Source organism: Rhinolophus ferrumequinum, chromosome 19 (genome assembly GCF_004115265.2).
Source record: "Rhinolophus ferrumequinum isolate MPI-CBG mRhiFer1 chromosome 19, mRhiFer1_v1.p, whole genome shotgun sequence".
NCBI classification, from domain to species: Eukaryota; Metazoa; Chordata; class Mammalia; order Chiroptera; family Rhinolophidae; genus Rhinolophus; species Rhinolophus ferrumequinum.
The window spans coordinates 44,136,521-44,162,187 of record NC_046302.1 but is presented as its reverse complement, the minus strand read 5'-3'; the positions used below and the strand labels follow the sequence as shown (position 1 = coordinate 44,162,187).

At 38.9% G+C, this 25,667-nt stretch overlaps 1 protein-coding gene across 1 annotated transcript; it reads right to left on the bottom strand.

Annotated features, from left to right (window-relative positions):
• Positions 1 to 1,835: 1,835 nt before the first annotated feature.
• On the bottom strand, positions 1,836 to 14,659 carry LOC117011983 (uncharacterized). The gene is made up of 9 exons (XM_033087880.1): positions 14,532 to 14,659; positions 13,137 to 13,352; positions 12,403 to 12,609; positions 9,785 to 10,015; positions 8,734 to 8,887; positions 7,092 to 7,201; positions 6,423 to 6,536; positions 4,998 to 5,144; positions 1,836 to 2,093 (listed from the first exon to the last, which is right to left on the bottom strand). Exons 1-9 carry the CDS (start codon positions 14,613 to 14,615, stop codon positions 1,959 to 1,961), a joined length of 1,398 nt encoding a protein of 465 aa, XP_032943771.1. The 5' UTR covers positions 14,616 to 14,659; the 3' UTR covers positions 1,836 to 1,958.
• Positions 14,660 to 25,667: the final 11,008 nt, after the last annotated feature.

Genomic DNA, 25,667 nt, shown 5'->3' with positions numbered 1-25,667 from the left:
GTTGGATTCCTAAGTCACATTTCAAGGATGCATAGAGGGAATCCAGTAATACTTCAAATACATAAAACCATAAGAACAGATTACATTCAAAGTACAATGGCAAAAATATACAAAGATGCACAAAATCTTTATTAAATGACCACATAGTAATGTGATACAATACTTCCTGATACAAGAAAATTGATTGACTAGTTTGTGATATATTTAAAAATTCCCAAAGTAAAACAAAATTTGTAGATAAAATCTGTCTACACACATTGCCATTTACCTTTCCTGACTATTTTCCCTCTATCTGGTATCTTCCTTCCATATACCCATTGCCCTGTGCTGTTCCCTGAACCTTCTCAACCGTGTTCCTTCTCCTGACTGGTGACCTATTACCTATAAAGTCTCTTCAAAACAGCGGCACCACCGAGCTCTGATCTCAGCTGGCTCTTCCAGAAAAGGGAAATAAGGTAAATAAATACACAGTAAGGCAGTTCCCAGAGATAACAGGCCTTTGATGATCTGATTATGTATATTGTGTAGGTACTTTCCCATCCTAAAAGTGAGTCTTTCCTGATTCCCACTGAATTCTGTACTTGTAGGAGAGAGAGAGAGAGAGAGAGAAAGAGAGAGAGAGAGAGAGAGAGAGAGAGAGAGAGAGAGAGAGAGAGAGAGAGAGAGAGAGAGAAACGTACAGATTCTTTTCAGCCTAGGAACACACATTGTAAGATATCTGAAAATCCCATTAGGTGTCAGTAGAATAACTGGAAGGAGGTGGTGGTCAAAAGCATTGAAAACCAGCTATTACTAACTTTAGAATTGTAAGTAGGGGGGCCCAGAACTGATGGTGGTACCCAAGCACCACGCGGGGGTACCAAATACCTGTTAAAATAAATTGCAAACGAAAACCAAGCACAGATTGGATATGAACGAATTCTTTTCTACTTAAGACAATGACCTCCAACTTGGAGACCACCAGCCCCTGCCAGTTTCCCAATGATGATGAGCGGTCCTCGAATCCATGTACACAGCCGGCATTGCCAATCGAATAAACAAACCACATGCTTCTCAAATACAGGGATGGCTAGTCCTCAAATGTAAATCGTGGATGACATGATTAATAAAATCGAAATACATTCAAAGAAGGTATTGAATTCATAATTAGTTTATCATTAAATATTTTCTCAGCTAATATACAATAAGTATACAATGACTCATATAAGTTAGACCTTGAAAATTTTGGCGGTATACAAAGTATCTTCATGACAACAAAAGTGTTGGGAACCACCAGCCTGGGGTTCTATAACCAATTCTCCCAATAAGGTTTGATTACCTGGCTTCCAGTTGCCTCAATATGTACATAGGTAGGCTGACCTCCTTACTTCCTTTCTCAGTGATAAATACCAAAAAGACATGCATAGTACCAATATTTACTAATGTGTGCAAAAATAATGGATTTTCAAATAAATTTGAAGTAACAAAGGGAAACTAAACACATATACTAAAATCCATACACTATACAGCTGCATCATTTTCAACCATTGAGAAACCAGGGTTGGAAATCAAGTTATATAGTAACAGTAACTATATTCCTTTGCCCAATCAGTTGGGTGATAAAAAGCAGCCTGGTTACTCTTCAATAGGAAAGGATGAGACAAAGAAACTTTATAAAAACCTTCCACTATTTAGAAGCGATAAGGAACGTTCAGTACTCCTCCTGTGGAGGAGACCCTTAATTTAATTTGTAGGGTCTCCTCCACAGGCCTGTGAATCTACGCAGAGTATACTCAATCGTCCCCTTAGCATGGATAGCCTACAACCACTGTTGGGTGAAGGAGCCTACAGGGCCACTTTGCGCATGCTCTCCCCCTTCCACTCTGTAAGAGCTCCATGTTCATTAGCCAAGTGGTCCGTCTTTAAAGACAACAGTAACAAATGAAGAAGGAAGAACAAAGGTGAACTCATCAGCAAATCTAAGGCAGGTTGATTGCCTGGTCCTCTGTGAATTTAGGGATCTTCTTAAACTCATTTTGTTCCTTGAAGAAAAGCTGGGCCAGGATGTGGTCTGCTGTGGCCTGGAAATAATCGTCCATGTCAAGGGTTTGCAGCTGACAATGGGGAAAAAAAAAAAGATGTATCAGCAGTGAACTACTCAGGTTCCTAAAAGACCTTACCGAGGCACTTACAAGACAGCGGGGTACCTGGCTGTGCAGCTTTACACAGCTATGAATTCCTGTGAATGGTCACCTGTGTGCCTGGTCTTCCCTTGCCATGGGGAGTTCACCTTTTCAACTCTGAGAATAAAGGAAGTGTGACTGATGGCTAGATGGGCTGGGGCGTCTGAAGCTTTCTTTAGAACATCCTACTGAGAGATAGTTTTCTTTGATGAGGGAACAGGACTCTGTCTTTCTGTGAGCAGGGACTAATGACAAAACAGCTTCTCAGAGCACCATGTCCAAAAGCAAATGATGGAGGCCAACCTCACCGCCAAGTTAAGTGGTCCTCACGCTCCACAATCAGAGACCAGCCTCTCTCTACTGGGTTAATAATCTCTGCCTGTCTGGCCGGACTATCCAGTCAAGTAGGTGTGACTGAATGTCCTTGTCTATTCTCCTTACCACTCTCTTTGTCCCTCTGCCTCTCTCTTTCTCTCTCCCTCTGACCCTATCTCTCTTTCTCAGTCTGCTTCTCAAGTTCTGCGTGTGTGTGTGTGTGAGAGAGAGAGATTTGCCTTAGAATCTGTCTCTCGTCTATGTGTATGTGTCTGTCTCTACGTCTGTCTGTCTCTGTGCATGTATATGGTGTGTCTGTCTGTCTTTCTGTGCCTATGTATAGGACTGTCTCTGTATGGGTATGCCGGTGTAAGTGTGTCTCTCCTATGCCTCTGTCTCTCTATGGGTGTTATTCCCTCTGTGTGTATATCTGTGCGTCTCCTATTTGTGTCTCTGCGTTGTTTGTCTCTCTGTATTTGTCTGTAGATCTCTCTCCTCCTCTCTGTGTGTTTCTCTCTCCACATGTCTGTATTTCTGGGTATGTCTCTAAGCATGTCTTCTCCTCTCTGGGCATCTCTCTCTCTCTATCTCTGTATGTCTCTGGGTCTCTGTCTCTCGTTCTGTGTTTCTGCCTGGGCGAGTTTCCTGCTTCCTCTCTATCCCTCCATCCTCTCTCTCTCCCTCCTTCCCTTCACACCCCTTATGCAAAATATATCCCCAGGAGAAACATTTCCAGTTACCCACTCTGACGGCATAGTGGGGGACTATCCCCCCTCAAGGGGAATAGCAGACATTCCTGAGGGTGGGGAAGAGGTAAAAAAAAAATTTGTCCTACCTAAAATTCTGCTTCATTTCTTTCTTCCCTGCTGTGGACCACTCCCTTAAATTGTTCCTTTTCATTGAAAAAAAAATCTATTTCTATTCCATTTTTAAAAGATTTATATTCTTTATTTTTTGGTTTATATTTAATGGTTTTCCATTGTTATTTTTATCCTTCTTTCATACTTTATGTTTTAATTTCTTGGTATTAGCCTTTCATATCACATCAATTCTTATTTATTTTATCTCCCATACTTATTTAATTCTTAAGTTTTTACCTTTGGAATACTTTTACACTTATATAAAATTTACATTGTGCTCATTTTTAAAATTCTCTTCTTACTCTTAACTGTTCAAACTCGAACTGCTATTTATAACCTGAGGGTTTTTTCCTTCTTTTCCTATTTATATTTTACTCAATTTGATTTTGCACTATCATTTATTCTTACAATGGCTACAGAGAATAGTGACCAAAGGGGTAGCAGCATCAGTGAGACCCACTCCAAAAGTAGGGAACACTGGACTCCCCCCAAAAAAAGTCTATAGCTTTAAATTCCATCTCTTCCTCTCATAGCTCTCCACAGACTTCATCCCAGGTCCCCCCAGGAAGGTTTGGAGACCCAGGCAAGCAGATGCTGAAATGTTCCAGTCTCTCTCAAAGAAGGTATATGTCATTATGGGAAATGAGCACAACCAAACCACCTCTAGGGGCAGGTCCTGCTGATGGTACTGCCAAATTCATGCTGTACTCTTCCCTGGAGATCTTGTTGCATCTCACAGGAAGGACCATGGCCAAGAGAGTTGTCTGTCAGTTCCTGGACTTGCCCAGTTAGACTGTTAAAATTCTCACTGTTATAAATCTCAGAAGGGAACCTTGTCCTCAGCATTTTTAAACATCTGAATTCCACCTCATACACATCATTCCCTGTAATTATATAACCGTGGGTGAATTTTTAAAAGCAACTTATTTTTAATACCACAAATAATTCCTCTTAGTTTACAGATTAACGTATTATTCATTTTATAACCCAGATCATCATATCAGATTTGCTTAAAATAAAGAATGATAGGAAGAAAGGCTACTCTTACACACTAACATTGTTCAGTCATACTCAGTGTTATTTCACTACTCCTAAAGTTTCTTTTCATATACAAGAGTCTCTACTTTTCCCCCTCTCTCTTTGTGCCAAGTAAATTCTGGAAAAATAAACTGGGCATGCTCAGTTCAGCTCCCCCTTCTCTCTTGGGAGCTGGCAAAGCTTCAAAGCGCACATTCTGCTCCTTTAGGCCATAAGGTGTACAAGGGGCTGCCTCGACATGGGGAGGCCAATCCAATTCTGGGGATCGATATTAGGAAACCCACCTGTCCACAGGTATTAGTCACATTCTCTAATATCCGCTTCATTAATAATAAAAATGCTTTCATGGATTTCTATATACTATTCTTTGGTCTTTTTTTCTCAGTTAGGTCAGAACTCAGGGAATTAAGAGGAAATGTGATATATCAGATTCCTTTATAACTACATGAAAGATTATCTGATTCTCCTCCTATTCACACATTGGTTCTGCCAGTTCCTTCATTTATTCATTCATTCAACACACTGTAACTGAGAGCCCCCTGTGGTCTAGACACATTGCTCAGCTGTGTATTCTGCACATCACTGGCACTCAGCGATCTCTTTTAAGCGAGCTTATTCTCACCTGGTCTCTAGTGCTGAAGGCGAGAAGTAAAAGCAAATCCTCATCACATGCGCTCTTAATGTAATGCTGGTTTCCAATGGGGAAAAATATCACGTCTCCAACGTGAATGTCAAACTCGATGGTACCCTGAGTATTAATAATACCCACCTAAGGAGGGAAAACAATCTTGAAGTTAAGCAAATAAAATCAAATATTCGTTAAGGATAAGTATGACTAGTGAAGAATAGATGAATAAGAGCACATGGTTATAAAGGGACTTCTTAGGGAGGGCAAATAGCAGAAGATAGAGGCCATCCTTCACATAAAATCTCCTGCTTCTGAGACAAAGTCCCACAAAAATCAAAAGATACTCTAAGTAAATGTTCCCCAAAATGCCATTAACGAGTTCAATACTGCAGAACATCATGCAAAAAAGAACCTCAATCACCATGTTCTAATTAAGGGTTATAAATTACCTTTCGGTAATTACTTAATTAGGCAAAGGATTTAAATTTCGGTGTTTTACTCTTCCCATGCCTTCCTTTCTACTTGTTTGGGAAAATTCCGCCTTCTACGAGAGCAACATCCTAACAGTCTTCCTTAAAAGGGTTAGAGACTAAATTACACACATGTGAGTACACAAGCACACCAAAAATAAAATCTGATCCTTGAAATATAATTTGTGAAAAATTACAATGCCCTTTTCCAATTTATTACAAAGCCTTCACCTCAAAAAGCATAAAACTTTTGCTAGGGATGACATAATAGATGAGTTTCAGTCTGGTTTGGCTCTTTCTGTCAAGACTGAGACCGGTACCGGCTAGAGAAGCCTATTTTACCCATGTGTACCATTACAGATTTCCCCAGGGAGCCCTCAGAAAGTCCAGAACCACTGTCAAATCACTATGGTAACATGCTACTCAGTTTGGCTTTTATTATGGTAATGATATAATTGATCATCCAAACCAGGACTCAAGAGTCAAAAGGGGTGCTGTTAATAATTTCCCCAAGATGGCAAGGATACATCAGGACGACCCTGGGTACACGGGGATATATGGCCACTCTACTGATGCTTTACACTTCCCCACCCACCCCACCCCAACTCACAGTGCACTGAGAGGCAAACAGTGATTTCACATTCTCCAAAGGGCAGTGCATTAAACCCTTGCATTACCTGAGAATGCAAAACTCTGCAAAACTCTGTTCCAGACCCTTCACCATAACTGATAACTCTTCATCACTGCTGAGGTTCTTAGCCTCCTTGCATGCTGAGATCAAACTTGGAAGCTATCTAGCAGAGCCTGCCTGGTATCCTATCCTCTGGAAACTGTCCAGAAAGCCATTAACATCGAGTCTTTTTATTTGACCAACAACTGAACTAAAATAAACAAACACCTCCCATTGGCTTCTTTCTGCATTAGAAAGGAAAGTTCACAGAAAAATTACCTTTGCACATCCACTTATTACATATCCCATTTCATTTGCATTAAAATGGAAATGTGGCTGTCGTAATCCATTGTTGTAAATTCTGACTGTACTCAAAGCGAGGGTATTTTGATGCTTGAAAAAGAAAAATGAAATCTAATTATTTAGCCAACATCCTACTCAGCAACTTAACAATTCATTTAATCATAACTAATATTTATGCAGCCCTCACTAAAACGTGCAATATTTATGGCCTTTCCATTTATTTTGTCACTTTTTCCTTATAACAGTCTTAAAAGGTTGGTAGTATTCTTCCCATTTTACAGGTGATGAAATTAAAATCTAGGTTGGTTGAGTAATTTACCAAGGTTCACACAGTGGCAGAACTGGGATTTGAATCAGGGAATTTGACACCATAGCTGTGCTCATAGTCATGCAATACAGCATTTAAAACAAATGAAAAGAGAAATCTTACAAGCATCCAGTCTTTTCCTTAATGTAACTATCCACACCAAGAAATTAAGTTCCCAAATCCCCATTGAGGCCTCAATTAATAGTTTACATTGATCAAATCAACCAATGTTCAACTAGATCTTTCCTTTTCTCTTTGTCCAAAAGAAGGCTGAATCTGATCAAAAGCTCATATTTCATCCACCTTAATAATCATCAAAACATTTTTTTCTCAATTACCTGATTCAAGAATTCACTAAAAATTTTTTCGTTGTTGCTTAGTTCACTTCCATTTTTCCAGTATTGTGCCAGTTGTATTATTCCTCCTGGAAATCGATATTCTTTTGAACCTGGGTTAGATGAAGTTTAAAAACCAAAGTAAGATAAAATACTTCAAAGTTGTACTACAAAAGGAGAGTCTAATGTAGTCCCAGTAAAGGACATTGCTCTTCTACAGTCACAAAAAGCTTATGTGGTAGGAACTGCGAACACCAGATGCTATGTGCCCACAAGATATTGAGCTGAGATGGTCAGATACTATCCTATCTTCCAAGCTCTCCTGAAAATTCTAACATAAAGTAACCTCTTTAAGACAGACTATTCAATTCAGGGGACCATGCTAGAAAACTTGAGAGTAATCCTAAATACTGTCATCCCTACTTTGTTAAATTCTCTTTGCTTCGTAACAGGTCTCTCCCTCTTACAAATGTCATAGTACAGGCCACCATCATCCCCTATTTGAGGACTGTGAAAGCCGCCACTCATATCTCTGCTTCTCATCTGACCCCTTCCAATCCATTCTCCACAGTTCAGCAGGATTGGTCGTCACTTCAAAAAACAAAACTAACACAAACTCAGAAAAATATCTGTACCCCCATGTTCACTGCAACATTATTTACAATAGCTAAGATATGGAAACATATCTTAGTGGCCACTGACAGATGAATGGATAAAGGAAATGATCCAATGGAGCATTATTCAGCCATAAAAAAGAATGAAATCTTATCAGTTGTGACAACATGGATGAACCTTGAGGGCATTATGCTAAGTGAAATGAGTTAGACAGAGAAAGACAAATACTGTATGATCTCATTTAAATGTGGAATCTAAAAAAAAAAAAAAAAAACAGAAAAGCTCATAGACAGAGAACAGATTGGTGGTTGGCAGAGGTCGGGGGTATATGGGTGAAGAAAGGCAAAAGATACAAACTTCCAGTTATAAAATAAATAAGCCATAGGGATGTAATGTACAGCATGGTGACTATCGTTAATTCGTTACTAATACTGTATTGCATATTTGAAAGTTGCTAAGAGAGTAGATCTTAAAAGTTCTCATTACAAGAAAAATAAGTTCCGTATGTATGGTGACAATGTTAACTTAATTGCAGTAATCATTTCACAATATATATAAATATTGAGGGTTATGTTGTACACCTGAAATTCACATAATGTATGTCAATTATATCTCAAATAATAAATAAATGCCTCATGTGTCATTTTTCTATTTAAGACCCCTTAGTTGCTCCTCTTTTCCATCAAGATAAAGTATAAACTCATTCACATAAAACCAGCACGATAGGACCCCTCCTCTCCCATCAGCCTCTTCTCCTACCATCCCATCCCCCAGACCCAACACACACCCTCACATTTTGAAATCTTTTGCCACATTCTCTTTTGTTTCCCAGTCTTTTCTCAACATTTCCTACTCTGTTGAGAACTGTATTTTTTAAACTTCTCTGGACCCACCGGAAAAAAAAAAAAAAAAACTACCTTACATCTTAATCCAGTACTATATATGTATATAATAACTATATATATGCTATATAATAACATACATAAATAGTTAATTAACTAAAAAGGCTTCACAAAATAACATACTATACCTTTAAGGTCATAAAAGTATCTCCACACAAGGCTGTCTGGAGACTGTGTGTAACTAGCATTCATAACCAGTTCTGCCAAGTTGGGGGGAAGGTTGACCCCCTGATCCTCTTTTTGCTTATGGAATGTTCTAATGAAATTAACTCCACCTTCAGGCTGAAACACATGAGAAACCACATCAGATATTTGTGAAACAGTCTGCAGATTTTAGCAATAGGAGGGTGGGTAGCTGAGGATAGGGTAGTGTCAGCACCAGTGTGGTTTTCAGTGGCCCAGTCAAAGGAGCTGGCCTCCATTAGCCTAAGACTTGTGATAATTACGAAAATCCTCCAAGTTTTCAATGAATTTTGGTTTTAAATGTGTTGGTGTTTTATGGTCAATAAAAACTCCTACAAAAACATGCATTGGTTCCCATGTTTACAGATGCTCTCCCTAACGACTCAATTCTTCTCTTTCTCCCGATAACATTTGACCAGGATCTGCTGCTAAATAGATCTCAATACCTTACTAGACAGATTTCTAAATTGACCATGGATCCCCTTCCCACAGCCAATCATGGACCATCACCGATTCATCTGATCACCCCCTTGTATTGTCAGCATCCACCTCTGACCCCCTGCACCCAGCATTATCAGCAATCCCTCCAATGATAATATTAATATTTAAACAGACCCAAAGTAGCTGTTGTTCAGGAAACCTGTAGGATTCTCTGCATCAGAGTAAGAAAGCTCAATTACATTATTTGTAGCAAACTTCTCCCTGTACTAGCTTATGGCTTTTCAGACATTTAAGTTATAGCAATTTGTATTAACTATATCATAACCTTTCCACCAAATTCATTATAGTTTCCTATAGAAGTCCTTCATAAAGGAAAATACAGCGCAAACGATTACAACAAGTTTTATATTTCTAATAGGAACACAAGGTTTGTGTTTGAGTCCATTTTCCAGCTGTTACCCTATTGGCCGATGTCCTAGAAACACAAATACTCAAGCCCTCTTTGTGCCTCTGTAATGCACAGCCTCATGGTGGGATTCACTTTTCAGTACAGACCTTGAGAGACCTGGAAGCGATGTCCTCAGGTGTAGAAAAAAACACATCATCAAGATCCAGCGTCTGAAGTTCATCATGTGTGGAAAAGAAGAGCAAGAAAAAGCAGTCTTCATTCCCCACATTCTTTATCCAGTGCAGTGTATTCTTCGGGAAGAAGATCACTTGGCCCGCTGTAACATTGTACGTGGTAACTACGTGACCATCATCAACCACCCCAATCCATGCTGTCCCCTGAAACATAAACAGAAAAGCACATCCAACATCGCTTTACGGCAATGTTTCTCAACCTTGTGTTTATTACCTCCCTCCTAAGGTGCCATTTTAGTCCTTTTTTCTATGAAATTTTAATACTACAGATGTACTGTGGATCTGTACACTCTATACACATACTGCTTGTGTACTCTACATATGTCTATGCTTTATACATAAAAAGAATAAGTTTTTTTGCCCCCCAACAACCAGTTTTTGCCCCCTTAAAAAGACTGCAGGCACATGTGTCTATTTATATGCGGTTGCATAGACACACATGTTTTGTGTGTATGCATATAGATGTGTATTTATTTTCCAGATAAGAAAAAGTCTGCATACAATTTAAATAATAATAGCACTTAATGCTTTTACGGTGTGTCCAGGTATTCTTCTAAGTATTTTATCTGATTAACTCAATTATTCCTAATCCTATTACTATTGTCATTTTGCAGATGAGGAAACTAAGACCGGACAGAATACATAATTTCCCAAGGTTACTCAGCTCATCAGTGGCAAAGCTGGGATTTGGATCTAAGCAGTCCAGCTCCAAAGTCTACACTTTTTTTTTAATTGTGGTAAGAACACTTAAAATGAGATCTACCCACTTAACAAAGGTTTAGGTGTACAATACAGTATTATTAGTCAGAGACACAATGTTATACAACAGATCTCTAAAACTTAATTATCTAGTCAAATTACCTAGTTAAAATTATTTAATCAAGTTATCTAGAAGATACTCAGAAGCAAAGGCAATCATCACGGGTGACGTACTGTGGAGGGACTTCCTTCACATCCTATTGTTTGGTTCCCTAGCCTGATTGTGAGAGTCAGTGATCCCACAATTTTCCTGCGATCTAGAGAATATTCTCACCCACATTCTTTTTTTATAGTTAACTTATTTTATATGTTTTTAATTAAGATGTAATTGACATACAATATTATATTAGTTTCAGGTGTACAACATAAAGATTCAGTATTTGTATCCATTGTGAAATGATCACATCCATCACCACACATAATTATAAATTTTTTGTATGATGAGAACCTTTAAGATCTACTTTCTTTCTTTGTTTGCTGTTGTTGCATATTTTTCTTTTTACATTTTTTTTATCTTTTAGTTGTTTTTTTCTTCTTTAGTCACTTTCAAATAAACCATACAGTATTATTAACTACAGTCACTGTGTAGATTCCATCTCCTTGACCTATTTATTTTATAACTGGAAGTCTGTACCTTTTGACCACCTTCTAGCCCACATGTAACAGCTCAGAGCATAAACTCTCTCTGGACTTCCAGAACAGCCTACCCAAGCTGAGCTGGATCCCAGGCCTGTTACCTACTGGAACATGCTCCAGACTAATTTCCTGGCTTGCTGTTTGTTTTTTAGGGGGCCCCCTCCAGGAAAGACGATTTAACTGTCTTTCTTCCTGCTTATCACTTTGCCACTTCTCAACCAGGGCCATGGAAACTAACCTTTTGAAGATTATCCTGTTACGTATTTTACACATGTGGAACAAGACAAGAAGTCAAAACACATGGACTTTGTCTAAGTATAGCCAACAACTACAGTTTATCTTCAGAAAAGTCACTTAATCTTTCTGAGACTATTCTCTCACGAGAAATAAGAAAACTTTGGTATCATATAGATGAAACTCTAACCTCTCTTCTGGTTGTACAGTCTAAAATTGAATGAATTGTCAAGAATTAAAAAAAAAAGGAGTTTTATTAACAACAGAAATGTGTCACATAAAAATGGCTGGTCTAGTAACAAGATCACTATGGTAAGACCAACTCTGAAAGCTCTATGAGGGCTTAGTCACTACTGGTTCTCCAGTCTGAAATACAGAAAGCAACCAAGAAATACCTTTCAGAATTAATGACTTATTTGAAATTCAAGTAAGTACATTCATTTCACCTCCAGCTCTATTTCACTTGACTTCCAGAAAATTCTGAAAGGTCTGAACCACAAAAGGGCATCCAATTGGCCTGACCTTAGGGACTCCTAGCTGAACATCTGCAACTTAGTTTGTTATTCCAGTCTCTGCTTTTCTCCTTAGAGGGAAGCTGCCATCTCTTTGATCATTAGATCAGAGCCACCAGCTTTAGCTTTGGCTCCAAGTATGAAACAGTGATCTTATTTCAACAATACTACATGAAAAATGATTTCATACTGAAGAAAATTCAAAGTGGTGCCAAGGATAACTAAAACAAACAGGTTAATGCTTCAAGGCACTGCTAACTAATCTGCCTAAATACATCGCCAAAGCCTGGGTGTTGTCCATCACCTAAGTAGGTTTTGCGACAACTAAAATAATAGCCTGAGGACACACCAACATTAATGCTTAAGTGCAGCGTGGGAAACTTGTTATACCTGTACAAGATAGCCGTGCTCGTTAGCATTGAAGTGCCAATGAGGGGCCCGGAGGCCGTTGCTTTTTATTCTCAGGGTTCCCAGAGTCATCTGTGATCTCTGACTGTTCAAACTGCTCCCGAAGGCCTCTTCTTCAATGCTGAGATAGTCTTTGACATTGTTCCTGTACCGGGCCCATTGGATGGCACCACCAGAGAACTCAAACACCTGAAAAGTCGTAAGCAAGCAACCATCACCACGGAGGCAATCTCCTGAGGACAAAGAGGCCACCACAGCCTATAGAGTAAGCGGAAGGCAACACAGAAAAGGCAATGGTGGTGAAGTGAACAATAGAGTTCCAAAAAGGAAAAGGAAGAACAGGTCTGTGAGACTCCAGGAACGACAATAGTAGCACAAGCAATGCTATCAGTCTAGTCCCGGTTAGACATAAAAAAGAATGCCTGTCTTAACAAGAGAATAGAGGGTTTTCCATTTGCCCACCTGCAATTCTCCCCTCCAGCCAGACATACAACTATCTACTAAAGAAAATTTCTGCCTGGGGCCAATATCAACCCAACTTTCCCTCTTCTCTATCCCTCCCTTCCCTTCCTCATCCAGGTAGCCCACAGGTGATTCCTTTTAATGAAAAGAGAACAAAGCTTAGTAAAAAAAAAAAAAAAAAAAAAAACACAGTGGAAACTTTGTTTTGTAATTGCCACTTAGAATAGATGATTCCTAATATGTCGGAGTCATACCTTGGATTTAGGTAAATGATTAAGAAACTGGAATTTTGGATCAACATCTTTTTGCAGTATCGGAATTGTAGTTGCTTGCAGTTTGGGTTCTAAATGTGGCTGAGAGTTGTTGATATAAACCAGGGAGAGAATCAGTACCCCGACTGCTGTGGTAACGGTACAGGCCAAGAGACACACCAGGAAAATACTCATCAGTGACCACGGCCTCTTCTTTTCCTAGGAGAAATTATGAAGCCATTATTCTCTACTCTTCATGCATTAAAAAATATTGCCTTCTTTGTCAGTTTGGTTTATTTTCTCTTTGATTTAAAAAAAGTGATGCATTTGTAGGAAAAATACACTCAGTAAAATAGTACATGCATAAATACGAGTGTAAATAAATACACACACACACACCCATATGCTTTGCTGATATCCAAATAAACAAGGATAAAAATAAATATAGGAGGAACTGGGGCACATAACAAGTTAGCAGAAAATGAAGTAGCCAGTTATGTACATAAAATGCATTCCAATTCAGTCAGTTAGCCCCATTTACCAGTTTCTTCCCCTGAAAATTAAAGCGGTTATAAAGAGCATTTTCTAAGAACTTTCTTGTTCCAGAATGAACATATCCACTTACATGCACAGGTACATGCATGGAAATAAGTAGCGTGCTATATACGACTGACTGGACAGGTCTCAGTCTCTCTTCCTCCCTCCTTCATTTAAATGCTTCATTAAACTACCCTCCCTCCATAGGAGCGACTAACCCATCTACCAAGTCTGAGCACAATATTTCCATGTATTTCTATGTTACCGTTTCCTGGTTTCACATCACAAACATATGCTAAAAACAATAGCATCATTGCTGTGAGTTTCCATCCACATTATTGAAAGCTGCCTAAACAATACACACCCTAATCTTTGGACCAATTTGCCCTCAATCCTCTGACCATTAAAAGGATATCAGTAAGCACTGATGTCAAAGTCTCTTGTTCCCCTGCCCTCTGAGTTCCTGGCCTTCCTCTCTGAGAAGGTATATCTTGGACCACTAATGACTGTAACATAAATATTCTTAAGACTTTCACATTCTTAAACGGTATACGTTGTATAGCGTAACTATTTATCAACATATTCAGTTTAACATTGTACAGGGGTATTATGTAAAACAATAAATAACTCATTAATACTACGATTTACACTTAATAGAGAGTTGGGCCATGAAAGAGCTAAAAGAGGTGTGAGTTAAGATCTTAGGAGCAAGAAGGCAAATCAGGAAATATTTAGAGCAAGAGATGCGACCTTGCTGAAAGAGGGTCACTGGGGGAAGGCTGGTCTAAGAGGGATTCTTTCCTGAGCTCTGCATAAGGGTTTTGGGGGGAATGCATCTCAAGACGTAAACCCCCACCTTACCATTCTGAAAATGGTGTTCGTCTTCTCCACAGGTGAAATATTCTGTGTTGCACCTTCATGCATTTCAAATGCTGCGTTGTCCATTGGCAAAAAGGGGAAAGCAATTCACCGAAAAAGAAAAATGGAGAAATGTAGCTTTAGCAAACGAGGAGATCCCTGAGAAGAGAAGAATGAAAAGTCTTAAGTGAGGGAGCACTTATATAGAGCTGGAAGTTAAGGAAATAAGGAAGCTGTCTCTTAAATTATAATCTTGGTTCAAAAAAAAAAAAAACCCTACAAATAATTGCCAAATCAGAGGCCAATAAAACATTTCCTGTGGTCCCCAATTTGGCTCCCTGATGACGCATCCACAGATAATAATAGTAACAGCTACTATTTATTTCCTTCTCTCACTTATGCTCCAGACACTGTGTTAAGTGCTGCACATACATTATATGATTGAATTCTGATAGTGATCCTAGCAGGTACTATGATTATTCCCATTGGGTGGATGAGGAGACTGAAGATGGAGAGGTAAGGGAATTGCCCCAAATCACACAGCTAGGTTTAATGTCAGAGCAAAGCACCCTTTATCTAAAGATTCTTCTGTGACACTGGTTCTCAGCAGAGTTTCAGGGTGGGTACTTAGTCAAGTACCGTCCTTTTTTACATAAATCAGTCCTGCCTCTAAATAACGTGTCTGATCTTCCTATGTGGTTTAATGAATACGCTACCTGAAAGTTAAATATTTATTTAAAATTCATTTGCATCATATTTCCTGGTAATGGGTCGTGGCCTGAGTAATCTATAAACTACTACTATAAATCCACAAATCCAAAGTTCTTTCCTTTCTATCTTTCTACTTTTATTCCTTCAATATTCATTCAGCGTGGCTACTATTCCAGGCTGTATGCGACTTCTGTACAACATCAAGAGGACTTTCCATAGCTTATAATCTAGGAGGAGAAACAGAAAGTAAATTATCTAAAAAAGTGCTGTGCTATGATAGATGTACAAGGACCTGAAGAGATAGAGAAGGGAGTGACTGTCTGAGATGGGAAGACAAAGCAAGGCTTCTCTGGAGTTATAATTTTGGCAGAGATTTTGAGTGCTAACACGGCTTCACTGGGTAGGCACACTTAGCCAATCACAGTTAATTCCAGATTTCTGGCCTGTCTATAAGCAGCTCTGGGACAGACCATGTGGCAAAAACATAAACTCGATCTGAGCCCAGCAGCTCAGGTGCTGACAAAGCTGCAGGTTAATCTATGCTCTATTAAGTGTCAGGGAGTTAACTTTATGGCTTTCGAACCATATCTCATCAAATCTGAGACACAGCAGTGCATCGTATCAATTTAGTCTTTCCCCACAAAGACCTGAAAATTAAATGTATGGCATTGATTTTGAGGTAATAAAATACTTAAAATGACTGTTTATCTGTGGGGCCAGTAAGATGATTTCCTCAGCTTCTTATCAGGGTACCATAAAACATAATTTTCCTTGTGCATTTGTTAGCTGGAATGTGTTTTACAATGAACGGTCTCTGAGACTCAATGAAATAGAGTGTGATACTTTTCTTCAGTTTTACCAGCAAATGGTACTATATGAACTTTCAAAGCAAGTTTTATACAATTTTGTGTTTTGCTGTTTTTCTTGGAAGTAGAAAAACACAGCCCTCTGCCAACAGCAGTATCTGGGCGCTACGTTTAGCATTTATTTAAATGACACTTCACTTCTAAACAAGAAAAGTTCTACTTATATGTTGTAGCCAGAGACAAACAGGGGTTCATGCCTCAAAATGGGTAAGAAAAACTAACAAATACATGCCCAATACTTTTCACTTCAAAATGTTTAAGCTATTGTGCCTCCAATCATAACTACGAATACCTGAAAATATTTCCTGAGGTTCACTTAGGCTGACAAATACAATCCTTGCTCAATTCAAACATGATTAGAAAATACAAACATATTTATTCATCCATCAGTGACCAGGTTTATACCCAAATATTTAACAACGTATGAGGCACAGGCACCGAGCACGCAGAACGGAAGGAGTTGGTTGGTGTGGCCACACCAGAGAGTGCCAGCTACATAAACATCAGTCCTGCCAGTGACCGTGCTACTGGTCATAGCCACTGGCAGGACTGATGTCTGGCTAGCCTTGGTGAGGGCACGTGTTCATAGTGGAGTGGTTAAGAGCACAAACTCTGAAGCCAGACCACCATGGTTTGGATCCTAACTTTGCCACTTATCAGCTGTGTGACCTGGGGCGTTATGTAACCTCCCCGTGCCTCAAGTTCTTCATCTAGATAATGGGGCTAATAATGTAGCCCTCATACAGGTGAGAGAATTAAATAAGTTCATACCTGTAAAGCACGTAGCATCGCGCCTGCATATAGTAAACGCCCAATAAACGTTAGCCTGTTCCTTTTTAATAAGCACAAGTAGACTTGCTACTTTAATAATACACATATTGTGATATGGGATAAAGACACCCTGAATTCATAACCCACTTATTACCCCTCCTAGTAATTCAAAGTACTATGTCCTCACACATTACCTTGAATGATTTATAGAATTGCCCTTATTTTACAAATTAGAAAATTAGAATTAAAAGACCTACATGTGTTAAGCTAATAGAATTGTAACGAAAACCCAGGTTTCCTTCCTGCTTTTCTGGGAAGCTTCCTATCTAGACCATATCTAGGTACTACAAAGCTGGGGCAGTACGTCCCTTATCTTTTCACCCCTTTGTCATCTAATATACCCTCTCACCATTCAACACCATTTAAACCATCATCACTTTCATCTTTAAAACAGGTGGTGCTGAGAAGACAGCAGGAATCCCTCATATCTATGTAACCACTGGATATCCACCAAAAATCTATTTTTCTTTAGTGAAAGAAACAGAAAATCACCATTAGAATATCAGAACTATAATTGTAGCAGGCAAGATCCCTTGATGGGTGCTAAATCACAGTTTGAATGGTTAAGCTGAAAACAGAATATTTCCATATTCTTGAAGTATGTCTCCCAAACATTAGATAATTACCGAGGAAAAGTAGTGATTTTATATGGAGAATGCTGTCCACACCACCCTCACCAAGCGATCAAGGTTAGCGTCACCCACAATATATACTGATACCACGTACTCTCCAACATGATGCACCGAAAAGGGCAGGTCACCTCCAGTCTATGGTAGCCTTCTCAATAATGCACGACCTCAATCTAATCATGAGAAAACATCCAACCCAAATCAAGGGACGCTTTACCAAATTACTGACCAGTAACCACTGACTTTTCAAAAGTGACAAGGTCATACAAGGCAAGAAAAGACAGGACCTGTCACAGATTAGAGGAGACTAAGGAAACTAAGTGGATTGGATCCTGAATCAGAAAAATGACATTATAGAAAAAACTAGTAAAATCTGAATAAGGTCTGTAGTTTAGTTAATAGTACTGTGCCAGGTTTTAAAAACTGTTCTAGGGCCGACCTGGTGGCTCAGGCGGTTGGAGCTCTGTGCTCCTAACTCCGAAGGCTGCCGGTTCGATTCCCACATGGGCCAGTGGGCTCTCAACCATAAGGTTGCCGGTTCAACGCCTGGAGTCCCACAAGGGATGGTGGGCTCTGCCCCCTGCAACTAAGATTGAACACAGCACCTTGAGCTGAGCGGCCGCTGAGCTCCTGGATGGCTCAGTTGGGTGGAGCACGTCCTTTCAACCACAAGGTTGCCGGTTTGACTCCCACAAGGGATGGTGGGCTGCGCCCCCTACAACTAGCAATGGCAACTGGACCTGGAGCTGAGCTGCGCCCTCTACAACTAAGACTGAAAGGACAACAACTTGAAGCTGAATGGCACCCTCCACAACTAAGATTGAAAGGACAACAACTTGACTTGGAAAAAAGTCCTGGAAGTACACACTGTTCCCCAATAAAAGTCCCGTTCCCTTTCCCCAATAAAATCTAAAAAAAAAAAAAACAAACTGTTCTATGGTTACGTAGATGGTAATATAAGGAGAAGCTGGGAGAAATGTATTCAGGAACTATCCTTGCAAGTCTAAGGTCTAATGTCTAAAATTATCTCAAAATAAAAAGTTAAAGGGAAGAGAGAGAAAGAAAAAAAGAAAAGGAAGAACGAGGAAGGAGGAGGGAAGGGGAAGCGAGGTAAGGAGGGGAGGAGAGAAGGAAAATCCTGAAAAACATCATTACCCCTTTTTCTTGGGCACACGACTAGTTTATCTTTCCCAACAACCCTCACAGTTAGATGTGGCCGTAAAACCGAGGGTCAGTCAATGAAATATGAGCAGAAATGATGTGCACCATTTCCAAGCTAAGACAGAGAGTAACTCCCCTCCATGTCCCCTCCCCCTTTCACCAGCTGGATACAGTGATGTCCTGGGGGAGGGCATATGGGGGTAGAGCCACCAGAACAAAGGAGCCAAGGTCCCCAGTTCATTATGCAGAGGAAATTCACCTGACAACCAAGAACACCCACCTCCAACTCTCACATAAACAAGTAACAAAGTTCTGTTTTATTGCACCACTTTATATTTGGGCTGTCTATTTTTTACCATAAACTAAAATAAGTGTATTTACACCCTTTCTAACCCTTACATCCACTAAGGTGTGCTGCCAGGTTTATTTGAAATGTTTATGCCATCACGAGGGCTAGGAGTATGCTAATAATAAATTTGGCAAGTGCTAACAGCTGCTATTAATAATTCTAATATTTATCTAAGGGATAAACTGAATATATATGAAGGTATAATTCTTCATTGAATGACTTGAATTTATTTTCCTAGAACACATCCAATCACAAAAGAATAACTGAGCCAACTCATTCCTTCCTTTATGCCATGTTGGTAGGGAGAAAAGGAAGTGTATCTAAGTTCCTGTAGGAACATTTCCCCAGCCTCCCCGATCGCTGTTACCTGCCTTCTGTCATCATTCAGGTGGACAACGCTGATGAGACCATGTTGGCCAATTCCTTCTAATTACTTCCTTTGAAATGTCTACCAGTAACAAGACCGACCAATACTCTCATTATACAAATGTTTCTTATCTATTACTCAACTTTCAGATGACCACTGGATAACAGAGGTATATGAGAAGATAACATACCAGACACTGAGGAGAGTTACGGAAAAATCACAGAAGACATAGCTCCTTGCCTCAAAGAATTTACAACATAATGATTCATTCCAGTTAACAAATACACAAGGAAAATCAAATAGGAAAAACATTGTGTTTTATGGTTCCCGGATAACAAGATGAGGAAATCACCTTACTGGCCCCACAGATAAAACATAGAGAATTATTTTAAGTATTTATTAGCTCAGAATCAATGCCATACATTTAAATTCCAGATCTGTGTGGGAAGAGGCTCAGTAAATATTCCCACCACTCCCACATCCCACTGCTATCCATTTTAGAATGTTCTTAGGAAGAACTCTAACACTATGGGTGTTAGGTTGGTATGGGCTTCTAAAATAAGTGTCAGAAACACTGGGAAGGAGCGCTGAACTTGTGAAGAAAATGAAAATATTCTATACATTCAGCTCTGAGCAGTCTCATCTCAGACTAGTTCCTTAACCTTAAGTCAGTTTCCTCGCGTGTATAAAATTAAGGCTAGATTAAAGGACCCTGAAGACTGTTTAGCTCTACCCACTTGAACTGAGGATATAATTATTTTGAGAAATAACATTCAACTATTTGTTCCTCAACACTCCCATCTCCCTTTTTTTTTTTGAGTCCATTGACATAATTCAAGATCGTCAACACTCCAGCTATTTATTTCCCAAAGTAAGTGCTTCATATGTAATTTATAGTGCCAGTCCACAGCATATCAGAAGAGAAGGATAACTCCAGGAAGGCCACTGAGCCTTAGACATGAACAACAAAACCAGTTGAGTCCAAGTGCAGAAAACATCTGTCACCACTCACGTACAATTCATTCAACAAACACTGGGTGCCAGGCACTGGTCTAGATGCTTGAGATATATCAATAAACACAACAGACAAAAATTCCCTGCCCATGTGCAGCTTACACTCTAGTAGAAGAGTTGGAACAAATAAACAAACAAGAAGTGGTAACGTAAATACTAAATTACAAAGTGGTAAGTGCTATGGGGGGGAAGAAAGCAGGGGAAGGGAACAATTTTAATAAGGGAATCAAATAGTCCTTGTCTGGAGTTTGGTAAAATTTCGTAGAAAAGGGAGTTTTATGCTAGTTTCAGCTTTATTGGTGACAAGCTATGTGCCCATAGACAAGGAATATAAATTCTGTGTGTTTAACTTACTCCTCGGGTAAATGGGTAAAATTCATAAGCCCTTTCCAACAATCCATCTCAGAAGGTTTTCATAAAAATTTAAAGAGATATTGGAGAAAATGCTTTAGAAAACTTTTACACTCACCATAAAATTGAAGGGATTAGCCAGTCGATAGGCCTTCAGAGAGAAATAAATATACATACACTTCAGAGAGAAATAAATATACATAAATACACTAGATTTCTCACACTCCTGACAATGATTCCAGATCACTTTCTTCCACCTTCACCTATCCTATCTACTTTTGGTCCAGTGCAGAAACATGTGTTAAGATCTATCCTTTACATAAATTTGAGAGTTTTTAGGTAGTCCTTCTGACAGATGATCAATCTACTCAAAGCCAGGTAACTATAAAGTATACTTTATACTTCACGTGGCCTCACACACCTAAAACAATCTCTTCCTTTGACGTCCTCTCCTGAACCTGCTTACCACAGACTGAAATTTTTAACAGGCAAAAGCAAAAACTCAGTGTTAAGAATGAGGCAACCAAGTAAATCGCTACATGCCAGGGTTTGTCCCCGGACACCCTTAGCCAAAACCATGACAACAAACCAACCAACCGATACACATCAAGTGCTGTACTATGACAAGCAGTGTGCTGAGAGGCTAAGAGGAAAACCAGAAAACATACACCACGATTCTTACTCTTGAGAAATAAAGTGATGAAAGTAATATACCATTGAATGTCAACTGTAGTTGAAAAGATTTACATTTAAATTTAAAAAAAAACAAACACTGAAATTTTCCATTTTTCATAGCTGACCTGAGGGGGGAAATAAACGTACCCCAAAAACCTCTCTTTCATTTCAATGCCTGGCCCACTAATGACCCCAGACTGTGATGTGAGACCATGGGGAATGAATCCCGCACCGCAGAGGCAATCATACACATGTGGGGGAACGTGTTTTAAACAGTCACTGCATATTTGCTGACAAACACAGCATTATGACAGCCAGGCACTACAGTGGCACATTCTCACCTCTTTTGCATTCTTAGTCTGAACTAACACAGTTTGTAAACTTTGAACCTTCATCTTTTTTTTTTTTAATTCACAAAGCTTTGGAAAAAAAATAATTTATTTAAAACCAACAATAGTTACAATTTCATCTCCTGTCTGTGTGGGTCCATAAATAGCTCTAACTACAGCAACTACCTTCTAAACATGGTTCACTGCTCTTTACCAGCCACCTACCAAGTGCTATTTCCTTCCTCCCGTCTATCTAAACACTCTAATACCCCCAGACGAAGTTAAGTGTTCCTATAATAAACAGTCTCAGGATACCCTGTATGCTTCATTTGAAGTCATCATTTCAGTTAACTGTAAAGTTATGTATTACATGAATGCCTTCACTTCCAGATTGTAACCTACATAGAGCAGACACATCATCATTAAAGCTTAGCATAAAGCCTGACACTTAGTAGGCCTAAATGAATAAACGATTGACTCTTACCTAATCTTTATATTCAATACAACCACATCAACTTCCCCCAAACCATTACCAATTAGTGACCAACGCATCCAGCCTTCATCACTTTCCCTTTATCTTACCCTTTCTAGAATGCTGTTAGATAAGAGAAAAATCTGTAAGTGATCCATGAAATCATATACAGAAACTGTTTTTTAAAAAAATAAATTATGGGGGCGCCAGACAGCTCAGTGGGTTAGAGCACTAGCTCTCAACAAGGCTGCCAGTTCAATTCCCGCATGGGATGGTGGGCTGTGACCCCTGCAACTAAGATTGAAAACGGCGATTGGACTTGGAGCTGAGCTGTGCCCTCCACAACTAGATTGAAGGACAACGACTTGACTTGGAGCTGATGGGTCCTGGAAAAAACACACAGTTACCCAATACAAAAAATAAGCAAAAATAAAATAAAATATGGTATAGTAATATGAGTTAAATAAATAAGCAATATCAATGTGAAGTTGTAGACATGTCCAGCTCTGTCACTACCAACAATAACACCTGTAGCAGCTGCACTTTTGCCCTCAATCCACTCTCTTGTGCTCTAGCATGCAGACTTTGGTCACTCACACAGTCCTCTGCTATGAGGAACAAGAACTGGTTCCTGGGAAGGAGGCGATGACTATATTTTATGACGAGAAGAAGTCAGGAGGGTTTGGAACATCCTGTTGTTTCCAGGAAGCGATGATGCTTTCAAGAATGTCAACACCAAGGAGGCTTTCAAAGGCCCCCACAAGCCACGTTGTGATTATTTGAACCTCAAATAATCTTTTTATTGTTGCTAATTGGAATATATTTTACCTGTAAAAGACTCTACTCGTAAGTTCATAAAGATATTCAAAGGATAAAAAGTAACAAAGTGTTGATAAAAGTAACTGTAATATAAAAGAATGAATAGATTTTAATAAGTAGAAGAGTATTAATCTATAGGAATCTTATTTCTTCTATTAGGTGGGTGCAAAAGTAATTGCGGTTTTTGCAATTTTTAACCTTTTGAACCACAATTACTTTTGCACCAACCCAACATTTATCATATATCTATTTATAAGTTATAGGTATATACTTATTTCTGTGTAAACACCACAGCAAACATAGGGAAGGGAACAGTGTGTGAGCTGAGTAATCCTGGGGAAAGCAGAAATTGTACCCATTCCAGGAAGGACTGAGAAACAGCAAAGGTCACATATAATAACTGGAAGGAAGAGGAGCTCAACAGTTAATCAGTACCTGTGGGTATACACAATTCCATGGAGAAGAAGGGTTCAAATGTGTGTTCCAAAAGGATGGATTAGCTAAGTTTCTAAAGAGAACTGATAATTCTAAAGCCAATCCTTAGCTCGTAGGAGGAAAAAAAAAAAATTCTAGATGGTCCTACTATAATAAAATTCTTTAAGGAATGTATGTGTTTTAAAAACACTAACACACCAGGTCAATAAAATATAATAATGGGGAAAATGGCTCAGGCACTACTGGCTATGGAAAATTTAAAGATCAAATTATTTCTGGGACGAATGACAAGATTCAAAAGTTAAAATCTGTATGAAGGATAAGTACTTAAAGTCTCATGATATAAAATGTAAAACTCATGATGCAATTAAAAAAAATCTATGCCATCTCATGTTCCTATAAGCAGGTCCAATATCTCAACCAATAATTGTTGATACTTAGTTCCGGCAACAGCACATGAAAGTGATAAAATCTGGGTAATAATCAAAATATTAAAACCTTAGAAGGCTATCAAAAGAAGTATGACAATAACTTTTGGAAAGTATAGGATCTAATACAGAAATGAATTGAAGTCATGGTATTGATGTTTTAGGTTTAACCATAACTCTAAAAATATTTCTTAAATCCTTGTATCGATATATATCTTATTCATTTAAAGTGGCCAAAAGAATCAGGTATGCTAGTTTGAAATTGCAGTTTAAATTACTTCCAGGAATTTAGGTTTTAGGTGGCAATTGAGTCCCCACAGGACTATAGGTATTCAATGTATATTTCTGCCCAGTACATAGAGGGTTACTGTCATGCAGGGTGTCATGTGGGATTTCTGGTCCCGCTCCCCACATAAGAACACAGGACATGGTGAGGCCAAAAAGGAACACCCACGGAGCCATAGATAGGGGAGTCATATCACTATATTCTCGCTGGCGGCTGAGTTGGAGACACAGGAAGCAGGAGCCACACTATTCGCAACCTGCTGTCCACTTCTCTGTAAACCAACCCTACTTGCTAACTGCAATCCGAGCTTGCTAGCTCAGCCACCATCTTCTTGCTAACCCCCATTTTCTGCTAGTGTAGACACGGCAGTTATATCAGTGGCCAATGGCTCACTGGTTACAGCTGACGGCCAACTAGCCACAGCTGATGGCCATCCAATCACAGTTGATAGCCATTTACTACCTGAGCCAGCACCTTTCCACATGAGGTAAAGAGCCTGGAAACTGCACTCCTGGTTTTGTCCCCACATTCATCATTTGGAAAGCATTTATAAAATTCTATTAAATTCTGTTTTTGAAATTTGCCTTTTTAAACATATCATTAATCACTTCCAAATGAAGGTAAGGTGAAAGCTCTTCAGTTGCACAATCAAGTGGATTTTTAAATTTGGAAATCTCCTCTATATATACATGGAGGTCCAAAAAAATGCACTGAAACTAGTTTGAGCTTGGAAAATAAATCCACTCCAGAGGGAGATCTGGATTCTTGTTTTAACACTTGAAAGCATGGGAAGTGTTTGACATTACTTAAGATACTAGCAATTGTAGTTACCATCAAAATGACTTTACCACAATTTAAGATTTGTATATATAATTGATGTTTTGCCTTGCAATTTTAGGTTGAATTCATTAAGAAATGTCATGAAGTCTGCCTCAAAAGCTAATTTCCAAAGCCATTCAGCATTCCATTATAGTTGAGGCTTGTTGTTCTCATTAAGAAAAATTTTCAATTTTGGTCCTAAGGTTAAAAAAAAATCACAATAAAACATCACCACTGCTGAGCCATCAAACTGATGTGTGGTAGGGGAAGACAGAAGAGTCAGCTTCTATTTCTGACAAAAATTCACAGAACTGATGAAGGTTAAGTCCACAAGAGCAAATGAAGTTCACCATTGACATGACTGTTTCAGCAACACACAGTAGACTCAAATATTTTCTGCAAAGCGCCTGATAAGACATAATACCATGAATAAGCTTTAAACATCTTATACTTTCACAAGATTTATAAATTTGTGAACTGGGTTTTTTTTCTGCTTCACAAATACTTTTATCAGTGTAAGCTGTAATACATTTAACAGATTCCACTTCACATTTACTGATTAATTTTTCTCAACTTCTTTGAAATATTTACCCTTTA